The following is a 14,304-nucleotide window of genomic DNA, read 5'->3' on the forward strand; positions in this document are numbered from 1 at the left end:
GACTCTGAGTTCCAGCCTTGGTCTGTCAGTTTCCTCAAAGCCCAGGCTCTTTCTAGAGTGGGGCTTTGTATATTTCCTATTTCCTCTGCTTGGGCTTTCCTTTCCTTCTTCTTGGCCTACTCTGCTCTCACACAGATTCTCCCTCTGTGGAGGCACGTATGTCCACTCCCCCCACCTTGCCAGTGCTCAGTGCCAAGCACAGTGCCTAGAACAAAGTGAGTGTTCAATCCTCATCTGTTGCATTAATGCAGAAGTGGCAGGAGAGCCATGTGACACTGGGTCACATTCCTAGAGGGCTCAAAGGTGTTATGTTCCATCTCAGTGCTCCACTAACTGAACAGAAAGGAAACAGCACGTGATTATTTCACTTCCCCCTATTTTCTTGATATGGCAGGTGAGGCTCAGAGAAGGAGAATGGCTTGCCCTAGGTCACACAGCCAGGAAACGACAAAGCTGTAATGTGAACCCAGGTCTGCCTGTGGTGGTGGTAAGGAGTGGAGTGATTACAGGGCTGGGGGGAAGGCTCCGGGGGAGCCATCCCAGAGAAGAGAGAGGAAGTGGGGTCTGGTACTCTCAGAAAGTAGTCCTGGTGGAAGTTTTAAGTAGTCTCAACTTAAAACATATACAGCTGGGGCCATGGACTGGAGCCCACGAGAGGAGGTGAGCTTGCCATCACTGGATGTATGCAATCCATAGCAGAACAGCCACTTGGAAGAGGTGCTTTGGAGAATATGTGTGTCCTGGAAAGGGACTTAGGGCCCTGGGGCTGGGGAGGAGTTAGTCTCTTGAACTCAGAGGGTAGGAAGCTGTGAGTCTCTGACACGGCAGCTGTTCTTGGGCTGGTCCCTTAGCTGTAGAACAGAGCAATGAAGGAATTTTGTCTTCTGCAAAGCCATGTGCAATATGGAGGGATTAGTGGGAAGCTGAGAAGGGACTGGACACATCCAAAGCAAAGAGCCTCCCTCAGCCCAGGCTCTCCAAGTCACCTCCGAAGCTGTGCACGTGGAGCATGGTGTCTCCATCGTGCAGATGAAGTGGTGGCTCAGAGGGGAGTCACTTCCCCAACGTCAGGTAGCTAGTGAGAAGCAAGTGAGGACTTGACTGCAACTTGATCAATTTCTGAGCACATAGTGGGTGCAGACAGTAGGCTGCAGCAAAGACAGGGAGTGAGAAGTTTTTCTGATCACAATTTTTTTAAACCACACACCCAAGACAGTGGCTACAAAGGAGCCCTGATGTGTATCTGGATTGCTACCTCATGTGCACATCCCCCTCTCTTGCCCCTGTGCTCAGTGCTTCACTGCATTACCTGATTAATCTTTATAGTAAACCTCTGAGTTGGGTTCTGTGTATACCCATCTTACAGATGAGGACTTTGGGGCTCAGGGAGATGAAGTGCCTTGCCAAGGCCCCCAGATGATAACTGGTGGGGAGAGGATTAGGACCCAGGTCATCTGAGTCCACATCCTGACCTCTTAGCCCCACTTTCTGCCTGGCTGCCCACCATTCCCTGAAGCTGACACTCAGCCAGGGCCTGTTACTCAGATCTGGATTATCACAGCCCAGAGCCCAGTGAGTTTCTCAGGCTGTGTGTGGCAGGCAGATAGGTGTCCTTTGAGATGAGCAGGGCACCATTTGGCCACACCTGGCTCACCCAGATGCTGTCCAAAGGACTGGCCAGGCCGGCACGTGTCCCCTGGGGCCAGAGCAATGACTCAGAGCTGCTGGCCCCAGCCATCAGAGCAAGGAGGGAGACCAGCAGCTTGGGCCTTCGGCGCGCCCTTCCTGGGGCTGGGCAGAGATACCAGGCTGGCTCCCTGAGTCTGTGGCAGGGAGCCTAAAGCCTTGGGTGCGGCTGGCTGCCTCTCCCTCCTCCTACTAGTCAGGTCGTCAACAATCCTACCACATCACTATAAAACTAATATTCATTGAGACTCTTCTACTGCGCATCGTGCTCAGTACTTTAAAAGCAGGACTTCATTTCACCTTGCCACCACTGTCTGAGGTAGATTTCATATATTAACAATTTACAGATGAGGAAACTGAGGCATAGAGAGAGATGAGGTAACTTGCCCCACCACAATTGAACCCAGTCATCTGACAGACAATTTCTTAACAACTACGTTTTAATAACGTCAAGTGCCGTCCACCTCCTGCAGCATCCTCTCCCTGGACACATGCGAGGAAATGCCTCTCAGGTGTAACTGCACCGTAGCTCCCAGGTCCTGGTGCACCCTCACCTCGCTTTCTCCATATGTGTGTGTGTGTGTGTGTGTGTGTGTGTGTATACATACACACGCACACACACACACATATTTTTCCTTAGAAGCCAATTCATGATCCACTTCTGAAAATTATCTGGACCTTCAAGGCAAATATTTAAATATTTTGGGGCTCTATTCAGGCCTAGATTCTCTTTGTTTTGTTCACATGTCTTCCATTTATCCAGATTTCTTCACCCTTTTAAGCTTGTAGCATTTTTTTCCAAATTATTTTATTGTGGCAAAATACACATAACATGAAATTTACTATCTTAACCACTTTATGCAATTCAGAGTTAAGTACATTTATAATGCTGTGCAACCATCACCACCATCATCTCCAAAATACATTTTATCTTGCAAAACTGAAACTCTATACCCATTAAATGACAACTTCCTATTCCTCCTACCCAGCCCCTGGAAACCCTCATTCTACTTTCCATCTTTAAGAATTTGACTACTCAAAATACCTCATGTAAATGGACTCATACAGCACTATTTGTGGCTGGCTTATTTCACTTAACACAGTATCCTCAAGGTTTATCCATGTTGTAGCATGTGTCAGAATTTCCTTCCTTTTTAAGGCTGAATAATATTCCACCACACACACACACACACACACACACACACACACACACACACACACACACACACAAGCCCACATTTTGCTTATCCATTCATCCATTGATGGGCACTTTGGGTGTTTCCATGTTTTAGCTATTGTGAATAATGCTGCTATGAACATGGGTGTGCACATAACATATATATTTTAACAATATGTTTTAAATTTGGAGGCATATAGTAATTACCTGATACACATCTATTGAATGTGAGTCAGATGTGGCTCCTAATAATGAGAGGGTCACCCCACTAAAAGAGGCCTGTGATTTTGTATGGGGGCCCCCTTTTGTCTGTGTCAACATGCGGATGGTTGGGCCTTTGTGGCGGGAGGAGGATTTAGGGGCTCAGACCCTGCTGGAAGGCCACAGCACCTGGATGCTATTTAAAGCCATCCTGGAGGTGGATGAGCCCCTGTGGGAGGGCAGATACCCTCAATGGAGAGGAAGAATAGCAACAATAAGTGGACGAGTACATCCAAGTTCAAGGTTGCCTTCACATTTCTGTGAAAACCTCACGGAAGCTGTCTGGAGCCTCCATGTCTGATTGCTTCCTACTTCCTTCCAACCTAAGCCTTCTCTCACCTTCTCCACAGAGCCCTGACACCGAGGGCTCCTGTAGCAGGGAGGAGACTGAGGGCTTGGACGTGGCCCTCTGCGTGCGGACAGTCACCCTCCGCCAAGTCTCCGCCAAGCCTTTGTTCTGTGGCCTGGGCCTCCCGCCCCAGGAGCATGGGGCCTATCCCTGGGTCCTGCCCTCCTGCCCCCTTGCCGGCAGTGGTCAGCCCTTGCTGAGGAGTCATGCCCATCCTCCGGGAAGGTGCGGTCCCTGGCAGGGTTAATGATTGCTCAGGAGAGGCGGGGATGGTGCCAAAGTCTGCTGGCTTTGCTGCCGCAGGCCCCAGACGGTTCCGGCTGGTGCCCATCCTCAGCCCCTTTAGGGGCGCAGGTAGGGACTGCACAGCTCAGCTGCATCAGGGGTGCAGGGGTCTCCTGGCCAGGGGGAGGGACTGAGTGGGGTTGCTGGGGCCAAGGTGAACTTTGGGGATTCCACTCAGCTAGGCGGGAGCACTGGGCAAAGGGTCTGAGCACGCTCTGTGCTGGGTAGACCTGGCTATAGGGCATCCGTTTCTTGTCAGTGTGGGGCTAATGGTACCAGTTCCCAGGGCCTGATAACTCCCCTCCTTTCCATGTCCTTGGGGTACTTTGGACCCACTGAGGATCCTTCTCAAGACAGAAGGGAGGCAGGTCCCCCAAGGAAATGAGTTAACCTGCCTGGGCCCCTTTCACAGGAAGCTGATGGGGGTGTGGATAGAGTGGCTGAGCTGGGGGCCCAGAATTGGAGCAGAAAGAACTGGGCACTGCCCCAGCTGCTTGTGCTGAGAGTCCAGCTCCATCCTGACTTTGGGTGGGCTCTGGGCCTCTCCTGGGCTTCACTTTCCTCCTCTGTAGAATGGAGATGCTAACAGTGCAGGAAAGAAGCAGGAGAGCCCCTGCTTCCCAGGGGCTCACAGAGTTGGGCCTGTAGTCAGTGACGGATCCCAGTACTGGGAAGTGTCTGGCTGGGATTAACCACAGGTTGGCCCCCAGCTCTGGCTCATTCCCAGGCCCTGATGCATCTCATGCCCCTGGTGTACCAGCTGGAGACCCAGCTGAGGGCTGGGGCCAGGCCTGGGCCTCTTCCCTGAGGCAGGGACTGCTATGTTGGGGTACCCATCACAGGGCAGGGACTCAGAGCACACTGGAATCTGACCAATGGGAACAGGCTGTGATCATTGTGGGGACACTATGGTTCTTTTCCTCACCCCATTTCTCAGCAGGAAAACAGGCCCAGAGAGGGTAGGTAAGGGCTTGCCTGAAGTGCACAGCAAGTAAGTGAAGTATTGGACTCCAAACCAGGGTCATCTGACATCATGTCTGTCTGCTGGCTGAAGCAGCCTGGGGGTTGGGCCCTGGAGGAGCTCCGTGGCAGGGAGCCCATGCCCTTGGGGCCTGCATCCTTGCACAGGGCACCCTAGCTGGGCTGATGTATGCCCTGTGGGTGGAGATATGGTCCCCATGCTACTGGCTTGGCCCAGAACTCCTGGATTTGGAGCCACTCTGGGTCTCATACCCTGCCCCTTACTCTTGGACATCCCTCTCTGAGCTTCTCTGAGCCTCAGTTTCCTCATCTGGACCCTGGAATGATAATTCCCATAGCTGGGGAACAGTTGTGAGAAATAACAAGGAAGTGGAAGTGCAAGAATGTGGGAGCCAGAGGTAGTGGCGGCAGGCTGAGCCCGCCTGCTGGGGTCCAGCGGGGGAGGAGGGTCACCTCTCCTCTGGCCCTCCTGGAGCCCTGGGCACATCTGGAGTCCCCACTCACAGTGCCTCTGAATTCTAGGAAGTCTTGGAGCCCTGGGCTGTTGAGAGCTCTGGCTGATGCTTCTCCTGGCTGGGTCTTAGGAGCCAGTGCTTCCCCAGCCGTGGCTGGTGTGCCTCCTCCAAGCCAGAGGCGACTTCCAGAGGGGCCTGCCTGTCTCATGCAGTGAGGGTCCAGAAGCCATCCTTTCCCACCCAAGCAGTGCTTTTCGAGAGCAGGGACAGATTCCAGGGAAGGATCTATGATTTCTAGAATGTGGAGTCCCAACTTTTCAGAAGGCAAACCAAGAGGCAGAGAGGAGGAAAGAAAAGCCTCTGGGTCTGCGTGCAGTGACTGGGAGCTGGACTAAGACTGCCTCTTCCCTCCCAGGCCTGGCCTTGGGCGCTGTCAAGTCCTCTCTCCAGTCCCAGCCATGGCCAGCTCCATTCATTCCTTATTCATTCGCACCTGCTCTGTCCCCTGCCCCTGCTGGGATACCAGGGGCTTAGGGCCAGAGAAGGAGCCACCAATGCCTGAACGTGGTTCCATATCTGACCTGGCCTGAGGGGATGGAGAGAAGTTGCACACATGAACAAGGCAGGGAAGGTCTTCTGGGCAGAGAGGACAGCATATGCAAATGCCTGGAGAAAGGAAAATACAGGGTATGGACTGTGAACAGGGGCATTCAATGCCACTGGACCACAGGAGGGGAAAGGGAACAGCTTGTGTGTGAAGAGAGACCCAGGATCTGTGAGGACCTAGTCTGCCAGGTTGAAGGGCAGAGAATGTGTCCTGCCGCTGGTGTGAGCCATGGCAGAGATTTGTGCTTGGGAGTGATAGTGCCGGATGAGATGGGGCTCGCTTGTGGGACAGGTTTATCCTGGTGCTGTCCTCAGCTCATACAGGTGTTGTGCATTTTCCTCAAGCGATGCAATCCAGAAGATGACACTCTGGACTGTACAACTTTGGGCTCATTATGATCAAATGACCTTGTTTGTAAAATGTCTCTGTGATGAGGAGGCAAGATTGGCTGGTCTTAATTAAGGGTGAGGCCCTAGACAGCCAGCTGGGGGACCGGGGTTGCGGGAGGCTTGTCTCCTGGAAGCCACACTATAAGTGATCCAGCGGAGGTTCCCCGTGTTTCCGCATCTGTGCGTCTCTTCTTGCCTGCTGTGGGTGCTCCCTACACCCGTCCCTACTCTGGTTTTCACTATTATCAGCTTCATAAGTTGATCACCTCTCATCAATTCTTTCCAACTTGTAAAATCTTTACCATCCTTTTAGTGGGGTTTCAAGAAGGAGGAAGTGGAAATAAATGTTGAATCCTCCATGTTAATCTGGAAGCTCCCTCCTCCACTTTCCACATGACTCCTTCTCATCCCTCAGATCTTTGCTAACGTGCCACCACCTCCGAGACTACTGTGTGTTCCCATCACACACTGCTGCATACCAAGCCACCCCAAGACTCACTGGTAAACGGCAGTAGCAGTGATTCATTATGCTTAGAAATCTATCTTTGGGGCAGAGCTCAGCAGGGATGGCTCATCTGGAGGTGGAAGATCCAATTGGGGCCCTTTGCATGCAGAGCTTACTCACACGGTGGGTGGTTGTCCACACTGGAAGCTCAGCCAGGCTGTTGGCAGGGGCTGTGGTTCCTCCGCACATGAACCTCTTCCAGGGACTGCTTGGGCTTCCTTACAGCATGGCTGCTGAGTTGTAAGAGTAAGGGCTCCAAGAGACAGTATTGGGAAGCTACCAGTACCTTGAGGCCCAGGCCTGGAAACATACAGTGTCTCCAGGGCTGTGTCCTATTGACCAGCTGACCAGCCACAGGGCCTGCCCAGATGTCTTCATGTAAAACCTGTGGGATCTTAAACTTACAGAGATGACTGAGTGACAACATGGAGAGGCTACGGCCATTGTAAGAAGATTTTTATTACTGTTCCCTAGAGGAAGGGGCCTGCCATGTCACAGAGGGCCATGTGGAGAAGCACAGGTTTGGTCAGAAGGCAGGAGTGAGGGGAGAACATGACCCAGAGCCTTTATTATGTTTTCAATGGGAAGGAAGGTGGGAAGGAAGCTGCAGGTTGGGAAGCTGAGCAAGCTTGGGATTGGACAGCTTTCCAGGCTACAGGGGTGGGCTTTGGTTGGCCAGGACCTGGTCCTGGGGTGACTTAGGGCGGAAGGAATGTGCTTGGTGTGAGAGAGTTATAGGTAAAGGAGGTGCGTGGAGTACCGGCTGTAGATTGGTTGGTTTGTATATGAGACAAGTGTCTGCTGCCTCTGGGAATTAGGTAGCCCTGAGAGGGCAGTCTCTCCCCAACCAACAAGGCCCCTGAGATGTCAAAGCATCATCAAGTGCAGAAAATAAAAACATGATGACTGCACCAGATTTAACAGGAGCAGACCCAGTCCTCATCTCTTGCTGGGAGGAGTGTCAAAAGTTTGTGTCCTTTTCTATCTGCCATGCTGCCTAAAGTAGCATCCCTTTTTATACTTCCACAGTACCACATTCTCCTCCTTCATAGCACAGATGCAGGAAGCAGTTAGATAGAACTTTGCGTGCTTGTTTAGTCTGTCTGTTTCACTGAGCCAGGAGCCCGGTGAAGGCAGCACTTTGACTCCTCTGCTCACTGTTGATCCCCGGTGCTGGGAACAAGGTCTGGCACATAGTGGATCATGGACATGCCATCAGTACTAAGGGATCTATCTGTACAGCAAAGGACACCACAAACAGAACCAAAAGGCAGCCTACAGTATGGAAGAATATATTTGTGACTTATTTATCTGATAAGGGGTTAACATCCAAAATATATAAAGAACTCAAACGACTCAACACCAAAAAAACAAGTAACAGAATTAAAAAATGGGCAGAGGACCTGAACAGACCTTTTTCCAAAGAAGAAATGCAGATGGCCAACAGGTACATGAAAAGATGTTCCATATTGCTTATCATCAGAGAAATACAAATAAAAACCACAGTGAGATATCACCTCACACCAGTTAGAATGGCCACTATCCAAAAGACAGGAAATAACAAGTGTTGGTCAGGATGTGTAGAAAAGGGAAGCCTTCTACGCTGTTCGTGGGGATGTAAATTGGTGCAGCCACTGTGGAAAGCAGTACAGAGGTTCCTCAAAAAACTGAAAATAGAAATACCATATGACCCAGTAATTCCACTTCTAGAAATTTACCCAAAGAAAACAAAATCCTTGATTCAAAAAGACATATGCACACCTGTGTTTATTGCCATGTAATTTACATTAGCCAAGATAATAGAATCAACCTAAGTGTCCATCAGTAGGTAAACAGATAAAGAAGATGTGGTACATATATACAATGGAATATTATTCAGCCATATAAAAGAGAGAAATTCTACCATTTATGACAATATGGATGGACCTAGAGGGTATTATGTTCAGTGAAATTAGCCAAGCAGAAAAAGACAAATACCATATGATTTCACTTATTTGTGGAATCTAAAAACAAAACAAAACAAAATAAATAAAAGAGCAGTAGACTCATACACACTGAGGAGTGACTGGTGGTTATCATAGGGGATGGGTTGGGGTGAGGGACATAAAGGGGCACAAAAATTCTCAGTCATTATATGAGTTGGTCACAGGGATAGTAGTACAGCGTGGAGAATGTAACCAATGATTTCCTATGTTGACAAATAGTAACTGTACTAGTTAGGATGAGGATTTAGTAATGTGGGCAACTTTTGAACCACTGTGTTACACACTTGAAACCAATATAAGATTGTATATCAAGGATACTTCAATAAAAAATATTTATTAAAGGAATGAATGAATGAATCAGGGTACTCAGCATTTAGTGGGTACTTAGGGAATGCCAACAGATATTCGAAATTGCCAAACCTCCTGATACCCCAGTAGTTCCCCAGCAGGTCTGGGGAAACCAAGCCCAGGAGGCAGGTGACCAGATTGGAGCCAGTGGGCATTGACCAAGAGAGGACATATGAGGTGACCAAGACTGGCCAGGACAGAGTTTGGGAGCAGAGAGGGGCCAGGTATGGGTACTCCAACAATAAAGAGGCAAGAGACAGACATTTTTCCCTCCACGGTAATGACTGCTAACATTTATTGCTCACGTACTGTGAGCCAGGTGCTATTTAAGCCTCGCACAAACCCATTGTATAGATACTATTATTATTCCTATTTTACAAATGGGGAACCTGAGGCCCAGGGGAGTTAAATTACTTGCCAGAGATTACAGTGGATTTGCATGCAGGCTGTCTGGCCCACATACTTAGCCATCACACACTTGTGCCATCTCACAGGTGTTCCATGTTAGGCCACTGGGGTTACAGTGACTCACTTGCTCTTTCATTCATTCATTTGAACCTTCCCTGGGCTCAAGCCTGGGCTTGGTCCTGGGGTCACAGAGACAAATCACACCTGGACCTTGCCCTCATGTTTTTCTTGGTCTGGTGGGAGAGGCTGATCTGCAGAGATAATGGGCCCTGAAAGCTATTGAGGTTGTGCTACTGAGTACCGTCCTATGAGGTCACTGCAGAAGTCCAGTCATCTCCAAGGGGCACTGGGAGTTGTCTGGGCAAAAGGTGGCCCTGGAGCTGATCACCAGGCAGCAAGGTAGGGAAGGCCATTCCAGAAAAAGGGGAGTGCGCGTGCAAGGGAGGGAGGCCCAGCAGTGAGGGGAAGTGGAGCAAGGCTGTGGATGTGTGGGCCAGGGGTTGAAGCAGGGTGTGGTTAGAGAGGAAGCTGGGGGTGGGCAGCAGTCCGGACATGGCTGGTCTGGGCGGAGCTCTTCTATGGAGTTTGGACTGGCGATGGGGAGCCACTGGGGTTTGAACTTGGGAGGAGGTCGTTCAATGGAGAGGAAGGGTGATCTGACTGAGTGGACTGGATTAGAGAGACCAGAGGGGGGAGGGAGGCCTTGAGGAAGGCTTAGCCGAGTGAGAGGGGAACGCCCTCCAGTGAGGGTGCTGCCGTGGGGCGCTCAGGGCGAAGTAAAGGAGGTGGCGTGAACTGGACGTGGAGCCTACTGGAGAAGGGGGGTCGAGGGTGACATGGGCAAAGGGGTGCATCCCTGAAGTGAGCCCAACGTGGGAGGAGGGGTAGGTGGCATAAGGGTGAGGAGGTCTGCTTTGGGTGCTGTTTCACTGTCAAGGGTCAGCTCTGGAAGCCATATTCCCTTCTCTGTCTCTCTTCCCCTCGCAGGGCCCATCTTATGGTTTGTTCCATAGGTTGGGGGTCAATCCTTCTTGATTCTCCCATAGCTTTGGAGCCCTTCCCAAACTGACTTAACCATGGAACCCTTTGGCTGAGGGTTCCTAGGAGCACATTTTGGGAATGGCTGCAAAGGCAGCTATTAAATGTGTCAGTAAGTGGGACAAAGGACCCTGTCTACCCATAGAGTCTCTGGATGTGGGTGAGTCACAGTCCCTGTGCCCAGACTGTGCTGAGCCCTTACCCACAGTCTCTCTCCAGGCCCCCGATTTTGAAGGATGCTATTACCTTGGACACTTAAAACAGACAGGGTAGTGCAGTAGAAGTTGAGGGAATACTCTGGAGTCCTGAATAGTCTTGTCACTGATACTCTGTGTGGCCTCAGGCAAGCCACTTAGTCTCTTCATAGTTACAAGAATATGTAGATTGTGCATATAATGTGCTTACAGCAGTGCCTGCTATACCGTGGGCACCGAACTCTGGGGTCAAGTTCAGGGTCAGTCTCAGGCTGGGGTCTGGCCAGGCTCAGCTACCCTGCCTACTCCGCTAGGTTCCCTCCTGACTTCCCCATACTGTGGAACATCTGGAAAATGGGCAGAGGGCCCTAGGCCCTAGGGAAGAACTGCTGAGTGGTGGTGTTGGTTGGGCCTGGCTCAGACCGGGACAGATGGGGGTCCAGCAAAGGGAGGGAGGCCTGGCTACAGGTACCTCTTCCCTGACACCTCTTCCCCTAGGACCCTTCAGACCAGATGGCACGGCTGTGGCTGTGCGGCCTCCTACTTCCTGCCCTCGTGGTGTCAGGTGGGTGCCTCGCCTCCCCTCCCCCACCAGAGCAGTTCTAGCCCGGGGCTCCCTGGCAGGAGAGAAGGGACGCCCCTCATCAGCAAGCACCCAGCTCTAACCAGCCGGCCCCTTGCTTGGCTGCCCTGGAGAGGTCTGGAGAGGAATTCAGGCCCAGGCGGGTGAGCCGGACTGAGAGTGGCCAGTGGGGCTGGTGTGGGCCCCCAGGGGCAGGTGTGGGTCAGGCTTTTCAGGGGTGTCCAGATGGTCCAGTGCTCTGTACCCCAACAGCGGCAGCCAATGTGGCCCCCACGTTCCTGGACAACATGACGAGAGTGCAACTGCCTGAGGACCTGCCAGTGGGTGAGTCACAGTCCCTGTGCCCAGACTGTGCTGAGCCCTTACCCACAGAGAGCTCCCAGGGGCTCCCATATGGGGAGGTCCCCATCCCTGCAGCTCCATGGGCCATCATGGGGCAAAAGTGGCTGCAAGGGAGTTTGATCCAGAAGTTTGTTCTCTCCTCTTCTGGGTCAAGGCCCTCACATAGCATCAAATAACCAAGACTCACCCTGTGAGAACATCCCTCCCATTTCCCCTCCATTTTCCATCTCTTTCGTCTTTCTGATTTTACCAAGGAGAAAGCATCCATTTGGTACCTTTATTTCTCTTTCACTCTGACACTTGCTAATTTCCCTTCACCCGCTGCTTTTTTTTTTCCAAAGAAAGAAAGAGCAGGCTTCAGGCTCAGGGCCTTTCCCACCCATCTTGCCAGAAGTTAGTAACTTTGCTTTACTTATACTGCCTTTGCTTTACTCTTATTGCCTTTACAGAAGGTCTGGGTTGAAAAGGAGGATATCACAGCCCTGGCTCTGTTGTCACAGGGGTCTGCTCTGGGCCTGGTCAGCTCTCCTGACATCTGCCCGTCTCCTCGCATCCCTAGCCCTGGGGCTCTTGACCCTCTGCCCTCTGCAGCCTTCCCTGAAAATGGAAAACTGGTCACCTCCGTGTTCAGAGCAACGAAACTCCCTCCCTCTCAGCCAGATGGAGCGAGGGCTTTCTTTTATAACCACATACCCTTCTCTGGGCTCTCTTAAACCAACGAGCAAGTCCATCCTTCCTGCAATGAATTCTGCAGTTCTTTTACAACGTGAAAGCATTTTCAGTCAGATTTTTAAAAATGCATTATTTGGACTTTTTATTTTGAAGTATAATATACCTACAGAAAAGCACACTGAATTCAATGTAACCACCCCTGGATCAGGAAATAGGCTGTTCCCACCACCCCTGGATCCCCTCTCTTTTCCCTTCACGTCACTCCCCATCCTACTGTCCCTACACACGACCCGTTTTCCTGACACTAACACTGTATAACAGTTTAGTTTTGTCAGGCAGACTTTTGTCTGAAATATATATGTGATTATAGTGTTTTAAATATCAAATTTAGTGACAGATATATATAATTCTTAATATATAGAGAACTAACAAATATTTTTTATTTTTGTGGCTCTTACTGATTTATTTATTACATTTAACTTTTTTTCAGGCCAACTTGTACAAAAGCACTTCCTTCCTGATATACCTTTTCTATTGCCCTTAACAAATACATACCAATAAGGATTTACATGCACCCACTCACCTCCCAAATTTCCTTAGATATAAGGGTCATATATTTCTGTATCTTAACTGAATCATGTATCTTACAACTGAGATAATCATTTAACACAGAGTGACTTTTTTCTCCCCCAAACAGTCACTAAATTGACAGTGTATCTCACAACCTAGGAAACATGTAGCTGCTGTCATCTTTCTAGTAGAATATTGGCCCAGTGATCTTCTTGGAGGAGGGGGCCTTTGTGGGGGATATGTAGGGACTGTGACCAAGCTTTGCAAGGAGTTACTGGGGACCCATGGGTGGGATGTCTAGGGAAACACATTTTAATAAAACAGAGAAAGCCCTTGCTAATGGACAGCTCCAGCAATGGAAGGGGGGTGACTGGGGGAGAGTAAGTCCCAGGGCTGGAGAGGTTGGATGTGATAAAGGAGGAGAGGCATGGGTTTGATGAATCTGTAAAAGTTTCTTTCAGGCTGAAGAGTAGATGACCTTGGGATTTTCAAGCCCCCCAGTGTCTCCCAGCCCCTGCTCTGTCTAGGGATGTGCCCATGAGGGTGCAGTAAAAGAGCTGGGGCTCCTGGGAGGCCAGCAGCAGACACTCACTTGAACAGAAAGAGTATCCTGGCCGACTCTAGGCAAGTTCTTGGGGTGAAGGAAAAGCTTAGAGGATGCCAAAGCATCTCCAGAGGGTCTTCAGCTGCCCCCTGTTCCCCAGGATGTACCCAGGGGCTGTAGCTGGTTACCTCAATTCCGATCATCTTTGATCTTCTCTCAACAAATTCCAGGGAGGAATTTCAGGGCCTAGGCCATGGAAGGGGGAGGCACCTGGGTACCCACCCACCCCACTGTGTCCAGTGCAGTTGGAGTCATTCCCTCAAAGGAAATCAGCATCCTGTTATCAAAAGGCCACGGAGTGCACTCTGAGGAACAACGACCAAACCTGATGTGCACAACGCAGGGGCCAGAGCTGTCCCAGATTTCTGTGCACAGAGGAGTCAGGCCCCTTATCTGTGTCATGGGCGGCTCGACCAGGCCAGCAGTGAAAGACATGGCCATAGACCCTGGGCTTTTCCTGTCCCATCTCCAGGTGCCGAGGCCTTCTGGTTGGTAGCTCAGGACCAGGACAATGACCATCTGACTTATGGGATTAGTGGCCCAAATGCCTACTTTTTTACTGTCACTCTGGACACTGGAAAGGTGGATCTAGCCAGCCCTTTGGACTATGAGGTAAAGGACAGCAGCCTGGGAGGCCATGAGGGGAACATTGAGATGAGGAGGGCCCTGGGAGGCAGTGTCCTGGTGGTGGGTGCCCTGCCTGTGCCCCCACCCTGCACAGGGGCTCACCTTGGGCACCTTTTCTCTACCTGCCGCAGACGCTCTACTGGTTCAAAATCATCATCTCTGTGAGTGACGGTCAGAACCAAGTGAGTCAAATGGGGAAAGGGAAGGGTGGTCCAGGGGTCAGAGGGCAGGGGACTGG

At 50.8% G+C, this 14,304-nt stretch overlaps 1 protein-coding gene across 1 annotated transcript in view; it reads left to right on the forward strand.

Moving 5' to 3' along the window:
* Positions 1 to 3,753: 3,753 nt before the first annotated feature.
* CDHR2 (cadherin related family member 2) overlaps positions 3,754 to 14,304 on the forward strand; it is a 30,179-nt gene continuing 19,628 nt past the window's right edge. Inside the window, exons 1-5 of the mRNA XM_017668567.3 lie at positions 3,754 to 3,827; positions 11,167 to 11,233; positions 11,504 to 11,575; positions 13,912 to 14,051; positions 14,198 to 14,248. Of these exons, the coding sequence (XP_017524056.1) occupies positions 11,182 to 11,233; positions 11,504 to 11,575; positions 13,912 to 14,051; positions 14,198 to 14,248 (315 nt within the window). The 5' untranslated portion in view covers positions 3,754 to 3,827; positions 11,167 to 11,181. The remainder of the gene's footprint in view (positions 3,828 to 11,166; positions 11,234 to 11,503; positions 11,576 to 13,911; positions 14,052 to 14,197; positions 14,249 to 14,304) is intronic.

Source organism: Manis javanica, chromosome 1, assembly GCF_040802235.1.
Source record: "Manis javanica isolate MJ-LG chromosome 1, MJ_LKY, whole genome shotgun sequence".
NCBI classification, from domain to species: Eukaryota; Metazoa; Chordata; class Mammalia; order Pholidota; family Manidae; genus Manis; species Manis javanica.